The sequence below is a fragment of the Protopterus annectens genome, chromosome 9.part0 (assembly GCF_019279795.1).
Source record: "Protopterus annectens isolate FY-2018-M chromosome 9.part0, PAN1.0, whole genome shotgun sequence".
Classification (NCBI taxonomy): domain Eukaryota; kingdom Metazoa; phylum Chordata; order Ceratodontiformes; family Protopteridae; genus Protopterus; species Protopterus annectens.
Window position 1 is genome coordinate 1,338,459,051 of NC_056743.1, and position 14,246 is coordinate 1,338,473,296.

A 14,246-nucleotide genomic window follows, 5' to 3' on the forward strand; every position below is an offset into this window, starting at 1 on the left:
CACAAGTCCTCCACCAGAAGAATTTACTCTAGCAAATGGAAGAGATTTTCCATCTGGGCTCAAGCCCAAGGCCTGGACCCTTTCACAGCCCCTATATCGGCGGTCTTAGACTTTTTAGCTATGCTCTTCCGACAGGGCGCCGCTCCCTCAACCATTAAGGTGCAGCTGACGGCCATTTCTAACTTCCATGTATCCTATGAACCCGCTCTTATGGGCCATAAACATTGCAAGGCCTTTTTGAAAGGTGCCTGGTTACTGCGCCCTCCTGTCTCAGTACCCATCATGCCATGGGATTTAAATCTGGTATTGCAAGCCATCACTTCTCCGCCCTTTGAGCCGGCTGCCACTTGCGAACTAAAATTTTTATCCTGGAAGACGGCATTTTTGGTGGCCATCACCTCTGCTAGAAGAGTATCAGAACTTCAAGCATTGTCCATTAGGCCCCCGTATTTGATATTCCATAAGGACAGCGTATCCCTGAGACTTAATCCGTCTTTCCTCCACAAGGTGTCTTCTACATTTAACCTCCACCAATCCATTGAGCTACCTGTGTTTTTTCACAACTTCTCCAACAAAGCAGAGTTCAAATTTCATCAATTGGATGTGCATAGACAACTAAGATTGTATTTACACAGGACAAAACATGTAAGAAAATCAGATCAATTGTTTGTGTCCTTTTCGGAGAATAGAACGGGTAGCTCTGTTTCCAAGGGAACAATTTCCAAGTGGATTAAGGATTGCATTTCCTTTATTTACTCATCAGCAGGCAGAAATTTACCCTTCCCAGTTAAGGCTCATTCCACCAGGGCAGTCTCGACTTCAATAGCATATCATACCAGGCTTTCCTTGGACGACGTTTGTGCAGCGGCCACCTGGGCTTCTCACCACACCTTTATCTCTCATTACAAGCTGGACGTGGCATCTAGATGCCGGGCTTCCTTTGGTTCCACGGTTCTCAGGAGTATTTTCCTATGAACCTCCCAGGTTAGAGGTGCTAGGGACGCTGTCCCATCAGTAATGAATGTAGGCGAGATAGGACCACATGACATCAGTTAGTTATATACTCACCATAACTATCGATGTATGTGGTCCATCTCGCCTACATTCTTATGTACCCTTCCACCTGCCCTGTGCCTGAAGGATTTGGAGGAAAATTAATCTAAGACCCTTCAGAATCTGTTTATTCCCTTTTCTGGTGGATGATATTCCTCTTAGTGAGGTTTGCTGTATGTGGAGTGATTGTGATGTATGCAAACAAGATCTGGGGGTTTGGGCGAGGTGCATCCTGGGATATCGGTTAGCCCAGCCAATTAGAGACTTCGTGCTAGAAAATAGTTGGCCGAGTTGGCTCCGAACCCATCAGTAATGAATGTAGGCGAGATGGACCACATAACATCGATCATTATGGTGAGTACATAACTAACTGTTTCCTCTCATTCCCTGCCTGCAACAGGAGTTCGTTTGGTGGGCAGAGGCATGTCACCAAAACAAGGGACTGTCATTCATTCTACCCCCCTGCCACTCAAATCCTGACTACAGAAGCATCAGACTATGCCTGGGGGGCCCATCTGGCAGGAAGACGCATTCAGGGCAAATGTAGCCCAAATCAAATGCATCTACATATCAACCAGAAAGAAATGCTAGCTGTACAGAATGCTCTGATAGCCTTCAAGAACTTCCTTCATCCAGGACAACTACTGATAAAGATGGAAAACACCACAGTTATGTGGTACATAAACAAGCAGGGGGGTACCCATTCCTACCCCCTTGGCAGGCTAGCCATGGCCTTGTGGAACACAGCCTTGACTTACCAAATACATCTTCAAGCTCAATTCCTGCCAGGAAAGCAAAATACTCTGACAGACAACCTAAGCAGAAATCTTATGGACCCACACGAATGGAAACTGGATCCACAAATCTTCAGCATGTTGACTCGAAAATGGGGGAGCCCAGACATAGATCTATTTGCCTCTCCCCAAAACTATCAGTTGGACAAATTCTGCACAAGAACTCATCACAAAAAAGCATGGAAATTGGATGCTCTATCCTTCAGCTGGAAAAACCTATCAGTCTATGCCTTTCCCCCTCTGCCTGTACTCTCCAAGGTCTTACTAAAAGTCAGACAGGAAAAACCAAAAATGGTTCTGATTGCTCTGGACTGGCCTCGCCAACACTGGTACCTGCTTCTCAGGAATATGTCACACCTTCCTCAGTGGTACTTGCCTCAAACACCTCATCTATTGTTTCAGCAAAACTATCAAATTCTGCACACTCAGCTCCAAACTCTGAATCTTGCAGCATGGCTAATCAGCTAATTTCACCAATCACATATCTCAGTAAACCTGTGATGGATGTCATTTTGGAGGCCAGAAGGCCTAGTACTAGAAAATCTTATGCTGATAAATGGGAGAGATTCTGTGCTTGGAACCAGGCACAAGGAATAGACACAGCAAAGCCCAATATTCCTCAGATTCTGCAATATTTAACTGAGATGCTTCACAAGGGCCTATCTTTTTCTTCAATAAAAATCCATGCCTCTGCCATCTCTGCTCATTACAACACAGAGCCTCCCCTCTTTTCTCATCACCTGCTAAAGCAGTACCTCAGAGGGACCAAAAATTTAATGCCTCCCAGGAGAGCACCGACTCCTGCATGGACCTCAATTTTGTGCTGGAAAAACTCACCCTACCTCCTTTTGAACCAGCTGCTACTGTGGATATAAAATTTCTTTCTTGGAAGACAGCCTTTCTTTTGGCAGTCACTTCAGCTAGAAGGGTTTCAGAAATACAGGCTCTCATGGCAGTGGAGCCTTTCATTATCTTTTATCCAGACAGGGTGGCCCTCAGGACCAATCCTTCTTTTATGCCTAAGGTGGTATCCAGTGTGGCTCTTAACCAGACCATTCACCTGCCAACTTTTTTCCCAAATCCGCAGAACAAGGGGGAGCGGATTTTGCATTGATTGGATGTACACAGACAACTAAGATTCTACTTGAACAAGACAAAATCTCTACGAAAGTCTGAGCAACTAGTGGCATTTGCTGCAGGAACAGTGGGGAAGGCTATATCAAAGCAGATTATTTCAAAATGGATAAGCCATTGCATTCGTTTCTGCTACTTGCACCATGGTAAACCTGTGCCCAAGAGGATCAGATCCCATTCCACCAGGGCTGCTTCTACTTCTGCAGCCTTTCTCAGAGGGGTTCCCACCAGAGACATTCTAGAAGCTGCTACTTGGTGCTCAGTTCATACATTCACAAAGCATTGCCATTTACCTCTCTTTTCTAAATCCAGGGCAGGCATCCGGGGCAGGCTTTACCACTGCAGTCCTGCAGGGCCTTATAGCTGCTCCTAATGCTGTTTAATCCCATCCTTCCGTCCATAGCTTTGGGATTCTACCCAAATGTAATGACTGCAACAGTGAAACACGAAGAACATAGTACAGTTGTGTACACTTACCATAAATATAAATGTTCAAGTGTATTCACTGTTGCAGTCCGGGTTACCCACCCGCCAGCCCCCTTTCTTCTCTATTTTTATACCTCTTCTTTCCTTCACTATGCTGAAAAGCCTTTGTGATGTATTTGCTTTTAGTTGAAGGTAATTTTTTTCTGTTCTAAAGTGCGTGTGTGTGTGTGTGTGTGTGTGTGTGTGTGTGTGTGTGTGTGTGTGTGTGTGTGTGTATGTATGTATATATATATATTTTTTTTTTGCTCCCCTTTTGAGGGGCACCTGACATCTGGGGCAAGAAAAACTGATTAAAATGGCATTGGCTGCATGTTTTATACACCTAATGACCTGACGTCATAGAAGAGGAGACAGCAACCGACGCAGGACCCAAGACTTTGTTATTCAGGCTGACCAAGGGCAACCTGCCAGCAGATTAACCAAATGTAATGACTGCAACAGATAATACACTCTAACATCTACATTTATGGTAAGTGTACACAACTGTACTTTTTTATATACTGTTGGTTTGGAACTCTTCAGTTTTGTTTGAATATTTGATTAATAAGGAGCATTTACCTTTCAGAATTAAAAGAGAGTCTGACCAGGATGAGTGCAGACATAAAGAACAATGTACTGGGCTCACTGAGGAATGCTTGGCAGTCTTTTACCAGATTTCAGATTCCAGCACTGCCACCACAGACAGACTGTGATGCTACAATGCCACCTCAGCCAGAGCTAGAAAAGGAGAGAAAAGGTAAGCCTTTCAAGTTCTTTTCATTGATTTTTCCACAAAGAAGCAAATGGGACCACTGCAAGTGTGCACACTGACATTGCTGGATACTCAGAATCTGACGTGTGTTGAAGTATAGTACTCACCTTGAGAGGTGAACAACTCCGCTGGCTAGGCATGCACATTCAAACATGATGTGAAAATTTACGCAATCTGTTTTTCTGGTTGTTGGTCAGAATGAGTGCTTTAAAGGATGGCCTATAGATTTGTCACTGAAGAAAAAAAAACTTCATACTTGAAGATTGTAGTGCCTTATTATGTAGCTTATGTTCTGCGGTTGACCATTAAAACCTTCCCATGTATTGCCAGAACAAAGCTTTTTCTATTTGATTGTCTTCTTGCTAGCTGTCTCTTCTCTGTAAGGAAGTCTTTCCTCATCTAAGACCAATTCTGTAAGGACTGAAAACCATGACTGGTGCTACTCTGTGATGTGGATTACATTTTGTACTGTAATAACCTTATTGTTTAGTATGCTTGATATGTTTTGTTAGCCATTTTCAGTTGCCAGCACTGCTTTGGACTTAGGAAAGATGCTTAAGCAAACTAAGTTTCATGCTTGTCTATTCCTCTTTTTTTCTGTCAAGCTGAAGTGAGAAGAGTGGTGGAAGACACCGTCAGTACCAAAGAAAAGGAAGAAATGGATATAAAAGTTGGAATGTTGAATGGAGGGCGCAGAATAGACTATGTTCTTCAGGAAAAACCAATAGAAAGTTTTAATGAATACCTATTTGCACTCCAGAGCCACCTCTGCTATTGGTAAGACTGTCTATACATAGCCTTTCACTTGAGGATAAGAGTGTAACTTACTTATACCTTCTCTTAGATGTGTACCCTGTGTACTGGTTGTAATGGTAGCGTAATATTTACTACGATTGGCTCATATATCAGTTTGGATCTCAATAGTTTCTTTCAGCCATTGCCTTGTTACAGACAATAAAAACTGTTAATACAGGAGTACACTAGCAACCATAATAAAGGAACACAGACCATCACCAGAAAACATAATGGGATAACAAAAGCGACAACAGTATCAGAAGACTGTTTACATTAAATAGTTCACCAATATGGCAAAATTAAGAATCTCATAGTTTCATAGATGCTTACAAGACTATTGACCCAAGAGCCATTTTAAGCCTAAGTTTACTCTAAATTTATCAAAGTATTGCTAACGTGTTAGTACCTCAAGGAATTGTACAGCTACGACATAGTTTTGTATATACCAAGCGTTCACACATTGCCCCCGTCCATTAGGGATATAGGTGCCAAATCAAGGGTAAATTTGTGATTTCCCATCTAATCTTGCAAAGTGACAGGCAAGCAACTTAGTTCACTAGTATGACCTTTCTTTATGGACAGTCATATGTGTGTGTGTGTGTGTGTGTGTGTGTGTGTGTGTGTGTGTGTGTGTGTGGTGTGTTGGTTACACTCGAGTTATATCTGCAGTTTGTGTCAGAAAATAAGTAAGAATCTGAAGTAGCTAACTTCATTTGTGTAGCAACCTATGGGTATCGGATCCGAGCCGGCAGTTTTCAACAGCTTTGATCCGAGCTCCTAGCTCCTCCCCCTACCCATAAACCCTTGCCAACCCTGACTGACCTCAGATCTAGTTTGCCGCGCTTGTCGTCAGCAGCTGGGTTTTCGAGCTCCAGTCTTGGTCGTTAGTTTGTGAGGAAAAAATAGAAAAATTTTATTCTTTTCTATCCCTTGAGTGTGGTGTGTTTAGATCCCTTTGGTCTGTAAACCCTAGCGTTAACTCTATTTTAGTTATATTTTTAGGGTCTGTGTGCGTGTGTTGGGGCCTAACGAGTGTGTCCTCCTTAGCTTAAAATGTCTGAGGCCCCAAAACCAATCTTTTCCAAATGCACTGAGTATGGCAATAAGCTTTCACCGGCTGATGGCCACACTCAGTGTGTTCTGTGCCTTGGGGTTGGACACCTTTCCTCTGGGTGTTCCATCTGTGCTGCGTTCAACCCCAGGGCACTTAAGGACCGGAGATCCAAGCTGATCCTGGCAGGTCTCTTGCCCCCGGATTCGGCTTCGGCCTCCGGTCCTACCATGGCTTCCACCGCGGCTTCGGCGGCGGCCACTCCTGCCTCTCTCCCCCTAGCCGGGACTCAACCTCCTGCTGTAGGCCCAGAGGAGAGGGAGGCCAGGAAAGACAAAAGGAGGGAGAAGCACCACAAGCGGAGGGCCGAGGCCTCTGCGTCAGCCCCCCCGGCTAAGCGGTCTCCTCCCTCTCGGATCCGGTCTCCAAGTTTTTCACCGGGTCCTGATGAGGAGGAGACCCGATCTCCTTCGAGGTCATCGAGGCGGCACTCCCGTCCCGGTGGCCTCGTCGAGATCCACTCGCAGCCTTTCTGATGCGGATTTGGACCGGATGATGCGAAGGTTCCTCCAGGCCCAACTGCAGATGGGAGTGCTCCTGCCTCCCCCCCCCCCCCTCTGGGAGGGAGCTCGACCCCTTTCTTTATCCCGATAGCTCCTTCTCCGGCCCACTTCCCGGGTTCGGAGCTTTCGGAGCCAGCCAGCCTTGGAACCGGGGGTGGGTCGGCGCCGACAGTCTCGGGTACTTCGGCACCGACGCTTCCCTCGAGCCTATCGGGTCCGTTTTTGTCGGATCCAAGCTCTCTGAGCCGAGGGCTGAGCTTCGGATCCAAGGGTTTCAGTATGCCTTCGGCGCCGTCCAGGTCGGAGCATACTGGTCCGTCAGAGCCGATCGCTTCGGTGCCGGCCCAGAGTGAGGGTCTGCTCTCGGATCCCAGAGAGAGCAGCTCTTTCTCGGCGTTCGACGTGGTGGAGATGGCCCTGTCGACTGCTTCTAGGCCCCCGGTCCTTGCCACTGCTCCACCCCGCACTACTTCTCTGTTGGGTCCGACTTCCATCACGCAGCCCCAGGGACAGCCTGCTTCAATGTCCCAGGTCGTTCCCCTGGAACAGGATATTGCTGGTGAGGCCTCCTCGGACAGCCCCCCCGAGGAAATCCCCCACAAGCGGAAGTGCAAGAGGAGGCACGTGGACTCCCCTGAGTCCTTGACTGAAGACACGGATTTGGAGGAAGAGGAAGGCTCCCCAAAGTCACCCCCCGAGGATGTCTCCTTTAGAGACCTCATGGAAATGCTCAGGATCAGAGGCGGGTGGTCTACCCCAAAGCCGACCTCGGATGAGTCCGTGTTCCTGGAGGTATTTGAAGCAGGCCCTTCTACCTCTTGGGTGTCCCCTCCAGCCAACCCCTTGGTGGACCTGATTACCACCAGGGCGTGGAAGGAGCCGGACACTGTGGAGCCAGTCCCAAGATGCCCTGACAGGATCCTCAGTCCCCCTGCGGATAGGCCCCATTGGAGCAAGGGTCCCCCAGTAGATGCCATGTTGGTGGCGGTGGCCACTAAGAGGGAACTAGCTCAAGAGAACCCCTCGGTCCACTCCCCCGGGCAAGGAGTCCCGATTGCTGGACTGCTTAGGGAAGCGGGTGTTTAGTTCAGCGTCCTCTGTTAGGTCTCTGAACTATATGGCACACGTTATTCGATTGCAGCGGGATCTCATTAAGGAATACGCTGCATCGCCCCCAGAGTCCATGTCGGCGGAAGACAAACAGCTGTACTCCACGTGTATGGCCACTTTTAGGTCCATTTCCAATACCTCTATGCGGCGACTATCCCATGCCACAGAGGGAGCCGCTAGAGCCAGCGGAGCAGGCCTCAGGCCTGGCTCCGGCATTGTGATTTCTCGGAACTCTTTAAGGCGTCGTTCGCAAATGCCCCTTTTGATGGTCCTACCCTATTTGGGAAGACCGTTCGCGACACCTTGGTCCAGAGCGAAAAGGACGGGAAGACGTTGTCTGCCATCGGAGTCCGCTTCACTGCTCCCCAGAGGTCCTTCTCCAGGAACCAAAAGGGACAGAAGAAGATGTGGTTCCGGAAGTCGCAACAGTCCCAGCCCGCTCCGGATCCCCAGTCCTTCCGTGGCAGAGGAGGGCAGGGAGGACGCCACCCTAGAGGCAGAGGGGGCCCAAAGAACTTTGGGTCCATATAACCCTTCTCTGACCAGCTCACGCAGCAGCCCTGAGGGGCTGCCCGACTGCTCCACTCTGGAGGCAGTCGGGGGACGTTTCTCGAGGCACCCGGCAGCTTGGGAGTCCATCACAGCAGACCGCTGGGTGCCCATCATATCCAGAGGTTACCAGATTCCTTTCTCTTACCCCCCTCTCTTCCCCAAGCACCTCCCCGATGTCCCACCCGATCAGAGGGAGGCCGCAGCTGTGGAAATTCAGCAGCTCCTAGAAAAAAGAGCCATCCAACACATCCCCCCAGACCAGCTCGGATCGGGTTATTACTCCAGGTTCTTTTTGGTGCTAAAAAAGACGGGGGACTTAAGGCCAATCCTCGATCTCTCCCTCTTGAACCTGTCAGTAACCAAAGAGAAGTTCGGGATGGTCACTCTTCAATCCATTCTCCCCCTTTTACGGGAGAACAATTGGATGTGCTCAATAGACCTCAAGGATGCATACTACCACATTCTCATGGACAGAAGATCCAGGAGGCTTCTCCACTTCCGGCTAGGGGCCAATCATTACCAATTCAGGGCTCTCCCCTTTGGTCTCACCTCAGCCCCTAGGGTGTTCAACAAAGTGTTAGCAGTGATAGCGGCCCACCTGAGGCTCCAGGGAATTCAGGTTTTTCCGTACCTGGATGACTGGCTCCTGACCTCCCCGACAAGGCATCTACTCTGCACAGCCAGGAACTATTTTCTTCGCATTGCTCCCTGGCTAGGGATCACAATATATATGGACAAATCTTCTCTCACCCCGATTCGGGTCATTAATTTTATCGGGGCCAGGTTAAACACAATCAGTCTTGTAGCCTTCTTAACCCCAGAATGACTTCGAACCCTGAGGCTTCATGTGCGGGCCATCCTTCTATCTTCAGCTCCTCCTGCGGAATTGGTCCTGAGGGCTTTAGGCTCAATGGCAGCGGCAATCAACTTATTGCCAATGGCACGTCTGAACATGAGGGTCTTGCAATGGACCCTCCAAGTCCAGTGGTCTTTTTGTCACTACCCTCCGAGTCATCCCATTCACCTCAGCAGGGCTTGCAAGAGGGCTCTCGTATGGTGGCTACAATCTCCGGACCTCCACACGGGACGCCCCTTCTCTATGGCCCCTCCCCTTGCCACTGTGACCACGGACGCCTCTCGCCTCGGGTGGGGGGGCACTCTTCGGGCAGGACTGTCCAAGGCATGCGGAACAACATGGAGACCTCTTTGCATATCAATGTCCTAGAGATGAGGGCAGTGCTGTTAGCGTTGTGAGCACTTCAGGACCTTCTTCCTCTAGGGACTATTTCAATCCAGATGGACAACATGTCTGTTGTCTGGTACATCAACAAAAAGGGGGGAACCAGGTCTTACCCACTCTGTCTAGAGGCCATGAGAGTGTGGGAATGGGCGATCTCCACCAACCATTTCCTCATTGCAACGCACATTCCGGGATGGTCCAACATCCTTGCGGACAGACTCAGTTGCACCATCCTTTCCCCTTATGAGTGGTCTCTCAATCCGCAGGTAGCGAATCAGATTTTTGCCAAGTGGGGGCAGCCCTGTTGCGATCTTTTCGCCTCTCCTTCAAACACCAAATGCAACAGCTATTTTGCTTTAATTCCCCAAGTCGGGGAATCCCCGAGAGATGCTCTGGTGCATGCTTGGCCTCCCAGTCTGCTTTATGCTTATCCGCCTCTTTCCCTGATGCTAACGTTTCTACAGAAAGCCAGTCGGTTGGGGAGTAGAATCATCCTCATTGCCCCATTCTGGCCTCGTCAAACCTGGTTTCCTTACCTTTGGTCTCATCTGGTGAATCTTCCTTGCATTCTAGATTCCCTCCCGGATCTGATTTCCCACCCTCTGGGTCTCCCAACCCTGAACCTGGTCAGTCTCAAGTTTACAGCTTGGCTGCTCCAGTTCCACTCTTAGCTAGGACTCCCGGCATCTCTTCCCCAGTCAAAGCCATTCTAGTAGCAGCCCACAAGCCTTCTACTAGGAAGATTTATAGTAGCAAATGGAAAAGTTTCTCGATTTGGACGGAACGTCAAAACTTGGATCCCTTCACAGCTCCCTTACCTGCTGTGTTCGTCTTCTTATCAGGACTGTTTCACCAGGGGGCTAGCTGTTCCACCGTCAAGGTTCAACTAGCAGCTATCTCTCACTACCCTGTCGGACATGATCTGCATCCTTTGATCACTTCAAAACTGTGCAAGACCTTTCTGAAGGGCACCTTCCTACTCAGACCTCCAGTAAAGGAAGTGGTACCTCCGTGGGATTTGACATTAGTGCTTCAGGCCTTGACAGCTTCCCCCTTTGAGCCTGCAGCTTCATTGGATCTCAAGTACTTGTCTTGGAAGACGGCCTTTCTCGTCACCATCACTTCAGCTAGAAGAGTTTCTGAAATTCAAGCCCTTTGTGTGAAACCCCCGTATCTAATCTTTCACAAGGATAAAGTTTACCTCAGGACCAATCCCTCTTTTCTCCCTAAGGTTGCTTCCGAGTCAAATATTAATCAGTCTATTAACCTGCCAGTTTTCTTCCTCAATCATCAGAACAAAGGGGAATACAAACTACACCTTTTGGATGTGCATAAACAACTTCGATTTTATATTCACAGCATCTGGTCATAGGCAATCTGACCAGTTGTTCGTCTCCTTTGCCAAAACGAATTTGGGTAAATCTGTATCTAAAGTCACATTGTCTCAATGGATCTCACAATGTAATCTTTTGGCTTATGAAAGTTCTGGTAGGCCCGCACCTGAGGGAGTCCGTGCCCACTCTACCCGATCTATGTCCACCTCTGCTGCCTTCAGATCCAGGGTATCCTTAGATGATATTTGTTCAGCTGCCACTTGGGCCTCATCTCATACCTTTATCAACCATTATAAACTGGATATTATCTCCAGAGGGAGAGCATCCTTTGGCTCTGCAGTGCTCCGGAACATCCTTCCATGATGGCCGCCCAAGGTTTAGGTAGCTGGGGACTCTGTCCCATAGGTTGCTACGCAAATGAAGTTAGCTACTTCAGATTAAGAAGTTATGAACTCACCATAACGTTGCATCTGAGTAGATAAACTTAATTTGTCAGCAACCGTCCCCCCCTCCTTCCCCCTGACCTTTGATTGTTCACATTTGTTGTCTTCAGAGATGGTCTTTGATATTGAGCTATCTTTAGTAGTTGCTGTTTTAGGGGCAAACTTTATCTGAGGTCAGTCAGGGTTGGCAGGGGTTTATGAGTAGGGGGAGGAGCTAAGAGCTCGGATCTAAGCTGTTGAAAACTGCCGGCTCAGATCCGAAGTCAGATCAGATACCCATAGGTTGCTGACAAGTGAAGTTTATCTACTCAGATGGAACGTTATGGTGAGTACATAACTTCTTATTTTTAGCATGAAGCTGAAGTTAGTAGTAAGGTGGTGTGCTGAAAATTTCCTTGTAGCTTCTTGTTATCTGGATAATGCCCTGATTACCTCCCAGACCTCTCACATTCACTTAGATGCCCTGCTGCAGAAGAAGCTGGCTGGGAACAGGAGAAGTAATGAGGCAGGACCTTCTTGCGTGTCTGGTGGTGGTTGGAGTGTAAAGGATCAGGGTGCAGAGCTCCATTCTTTTATTTTTTTTAAGAAGCAACTTTATTGAATTATCACTTGTGACACAGGAAAACTTACATTTATATAAAAATAATCAAACCGTATTAACAAGTTCACATTTACAAACATTATACATCACAAATATTGTTCTGTATAATATAATCAGTCCAACATTACATAACTTGTTTTGTTTCTGCCTTCTCTTAAACCTCCAAAACATTTTTCTGCATGTATTGTTCACACAATTTCAAAATTTTCTATGTAATTTACTACTAATGTTTTCTAAAGATGCCAATTCTTGTTCTTTTACCTCTATTACAATATTCACTACTGCAATTGTGGTTGGTTTAGACTTTGATCTCTATTTTTTAGTGATTTCTTTTTTTAGCAGCCACCAGAATTAAGCTTAACAAGGGCGTAGTAGGTCAAGACAATTCAAATCCTGTCTCTCAGTTCAAAAAATCATTTCCTTAGTTATTTGATCTCCCAGTATTCCTGACAAGAGTATTCTGCAGGGAATTTTTAAAGTCTGCCAATTCATATTCTGAGAACATATGTTCCCAGGTACCCCTTTTTCCCCATTATACATCCAACATTTGCCATCTACCCGAGGAAATTTTTTTTGTAGTCTGATTGAGGTATAAAAGTTCCTATGCAAACACTTCCCGGCAGAAATCCTCCTATATCTTCTAGATTTTGTTGTATGTTTGGAAGCCATACATATGTCCTCACAGTGTTTCTTTGTGAATTGCTTATCTAAGCTCTTTCTCAGTCTTTTTTTACCTCCTGTGTCTGATTAGTCTGTCTAGTTGTTGTGTAATATTTTATATGCTTTACTTGTTATCTATTTTTTAACAGCAGCTTATGTTCTAGATTCAACTAAAACCTCAACCAGTGCAGGCCTTTCGTTTAGGATTCCCCTATCCCTTTCTCTTTGCCTATACTCTGATATCAGTCCCTGATAGAGAAGGCTATCTCTAGACTGCAGTCCAAATGTCTTCTTGGCCTCTTCCCATTCTATTACCTTTCCCTCTCTAATTATTTGTTTGCAATACCTTGGTTCCTTTGCCAGCTTCCTCCAATAAATTCCAGTCCCCTATTGCCTATTCTCTGTACCTCTAATTGCAGTTATCCCTACTGGCAGAATCTCCTTTCTCTCCTCCCTTGTTGACTTAGTTCTTGGTATACTTTCTGCTACTTTATGAATATAAAATTTTGTATGACTGTTATTCTCCTTAAGGATCTACAACCAAAATCCCACTCTTTCTTTAATTCTTGAATTTGTCCCCCCTGATTAATCATTATCCTTTTCCACTTTGAATTGCAGCTTTCTGCTTGTCTCATGTATAAGAACCTTAACTGTGTAGCTCTAAAGAATCCCTTCAAATCAGGTAATCCTAAACCTTGTTTGAACGATCAATTTATTCCACTTGACTCGTGCTCTCTTCCCTTCCAAATGAAATCCTACAACTTTTTATTAATTAATATCCACAACTTTTCCTCTAGTTAATAAAACTATGCCCGACCTATGTATAACACTAAAGGAACTAAAAACATTTTTACTGCTTGTATCGTACTAGCCATATTCATAGGCAAAAGATTCTATTTTCTTAGGTTTTGTATTGTTTTGTTCGGTTTCTTCTCAGATATCCTTAGCTGCCGTATCAAAATCCTTTTTAACCAATACTACTAATTACTTAATTTTATCATGTCCGCATAAAAATGGGTATAGCTGAACCAATTCATGTGTGGGTACATAGTTTACAGCTATAGCATTTGTTTTATCTTCATTAATTTAAAATCCTGAAAACACCCAGAACTGACTCAGACTGTTCCACAGCACTGAAATGTCCTTTTCTGGTTTTATCTGGTACAAAATAATAGTATCTGCAAAATAAAGCCAACTTTTCTTGATTACCATATCAGTTATCTTCTTGAATTTCAGAGTCCCTTATTTTCTTTGCCAGTGGTCCTAAATATAATGCAAATAACAAAGGGGAAGAGGACTTCCCTGTCTGGTTCTTCTTTTCAGACGCAACTTATCAGCGAGGAACCCTCCCACTCTATTTTTGCCTCCAGTCCATCATATATCCTCCTAATTAACCTTCTTATTGTATCAGGAAATGCAAATGCCTCCTTTGTCCTACTCATAAAATTTCAGCTTACTCTGTTGAATACTTTCTGTGCATCAAAACCCACCAACATCAGCAGTGTTTTCTTACATTCTACTTTTGCTTTAGATAGTCATTGTTCTATTAATGCTGTCAGATGTTTGCCTCTCCTCCACAAAACCACATTGATCCATATCTCTCAATTTTGGCAACACCTTTGCCATTCTTTTAGCCATTATAGACACAAAAGCTTTAAAATTGAAATGGGCCTATATGA

General features: G+C 46.0%; 1 protein-coding gene across 4 annotated transcripts in view; it reads left to right on the forward strand.

Annotated features, from left to right (window-relative positions):
* DDHD2 (DDHD domain containing 2) overlaps nt 1-14,246 on the forward strand; it is a 1,375,691-nt gene that overhangs the window by 1,157,453 nt on the left and 203,992 nt on the right. For 3 of the 4 annotated variants that reach the window (XM_044084314.1, XM_044084317.1, XM_044084315.1), the window contains 2 exons: nt 4,033-4,203; nt 4,824-4,995. In XM_044084314.1, coding sequence (XP_043940249.1) covers nt 4,033-4,203; nt 4,824-4,995 — 343 coding nt within the window. Of the gene's footprint in view, nt 1-4,032; nt 4,204-4,823; nt 5,000-14,246 lie in introns of those variants that run through there. The other variant, XM_044084316.1, reaches the window with a different exon arrangement.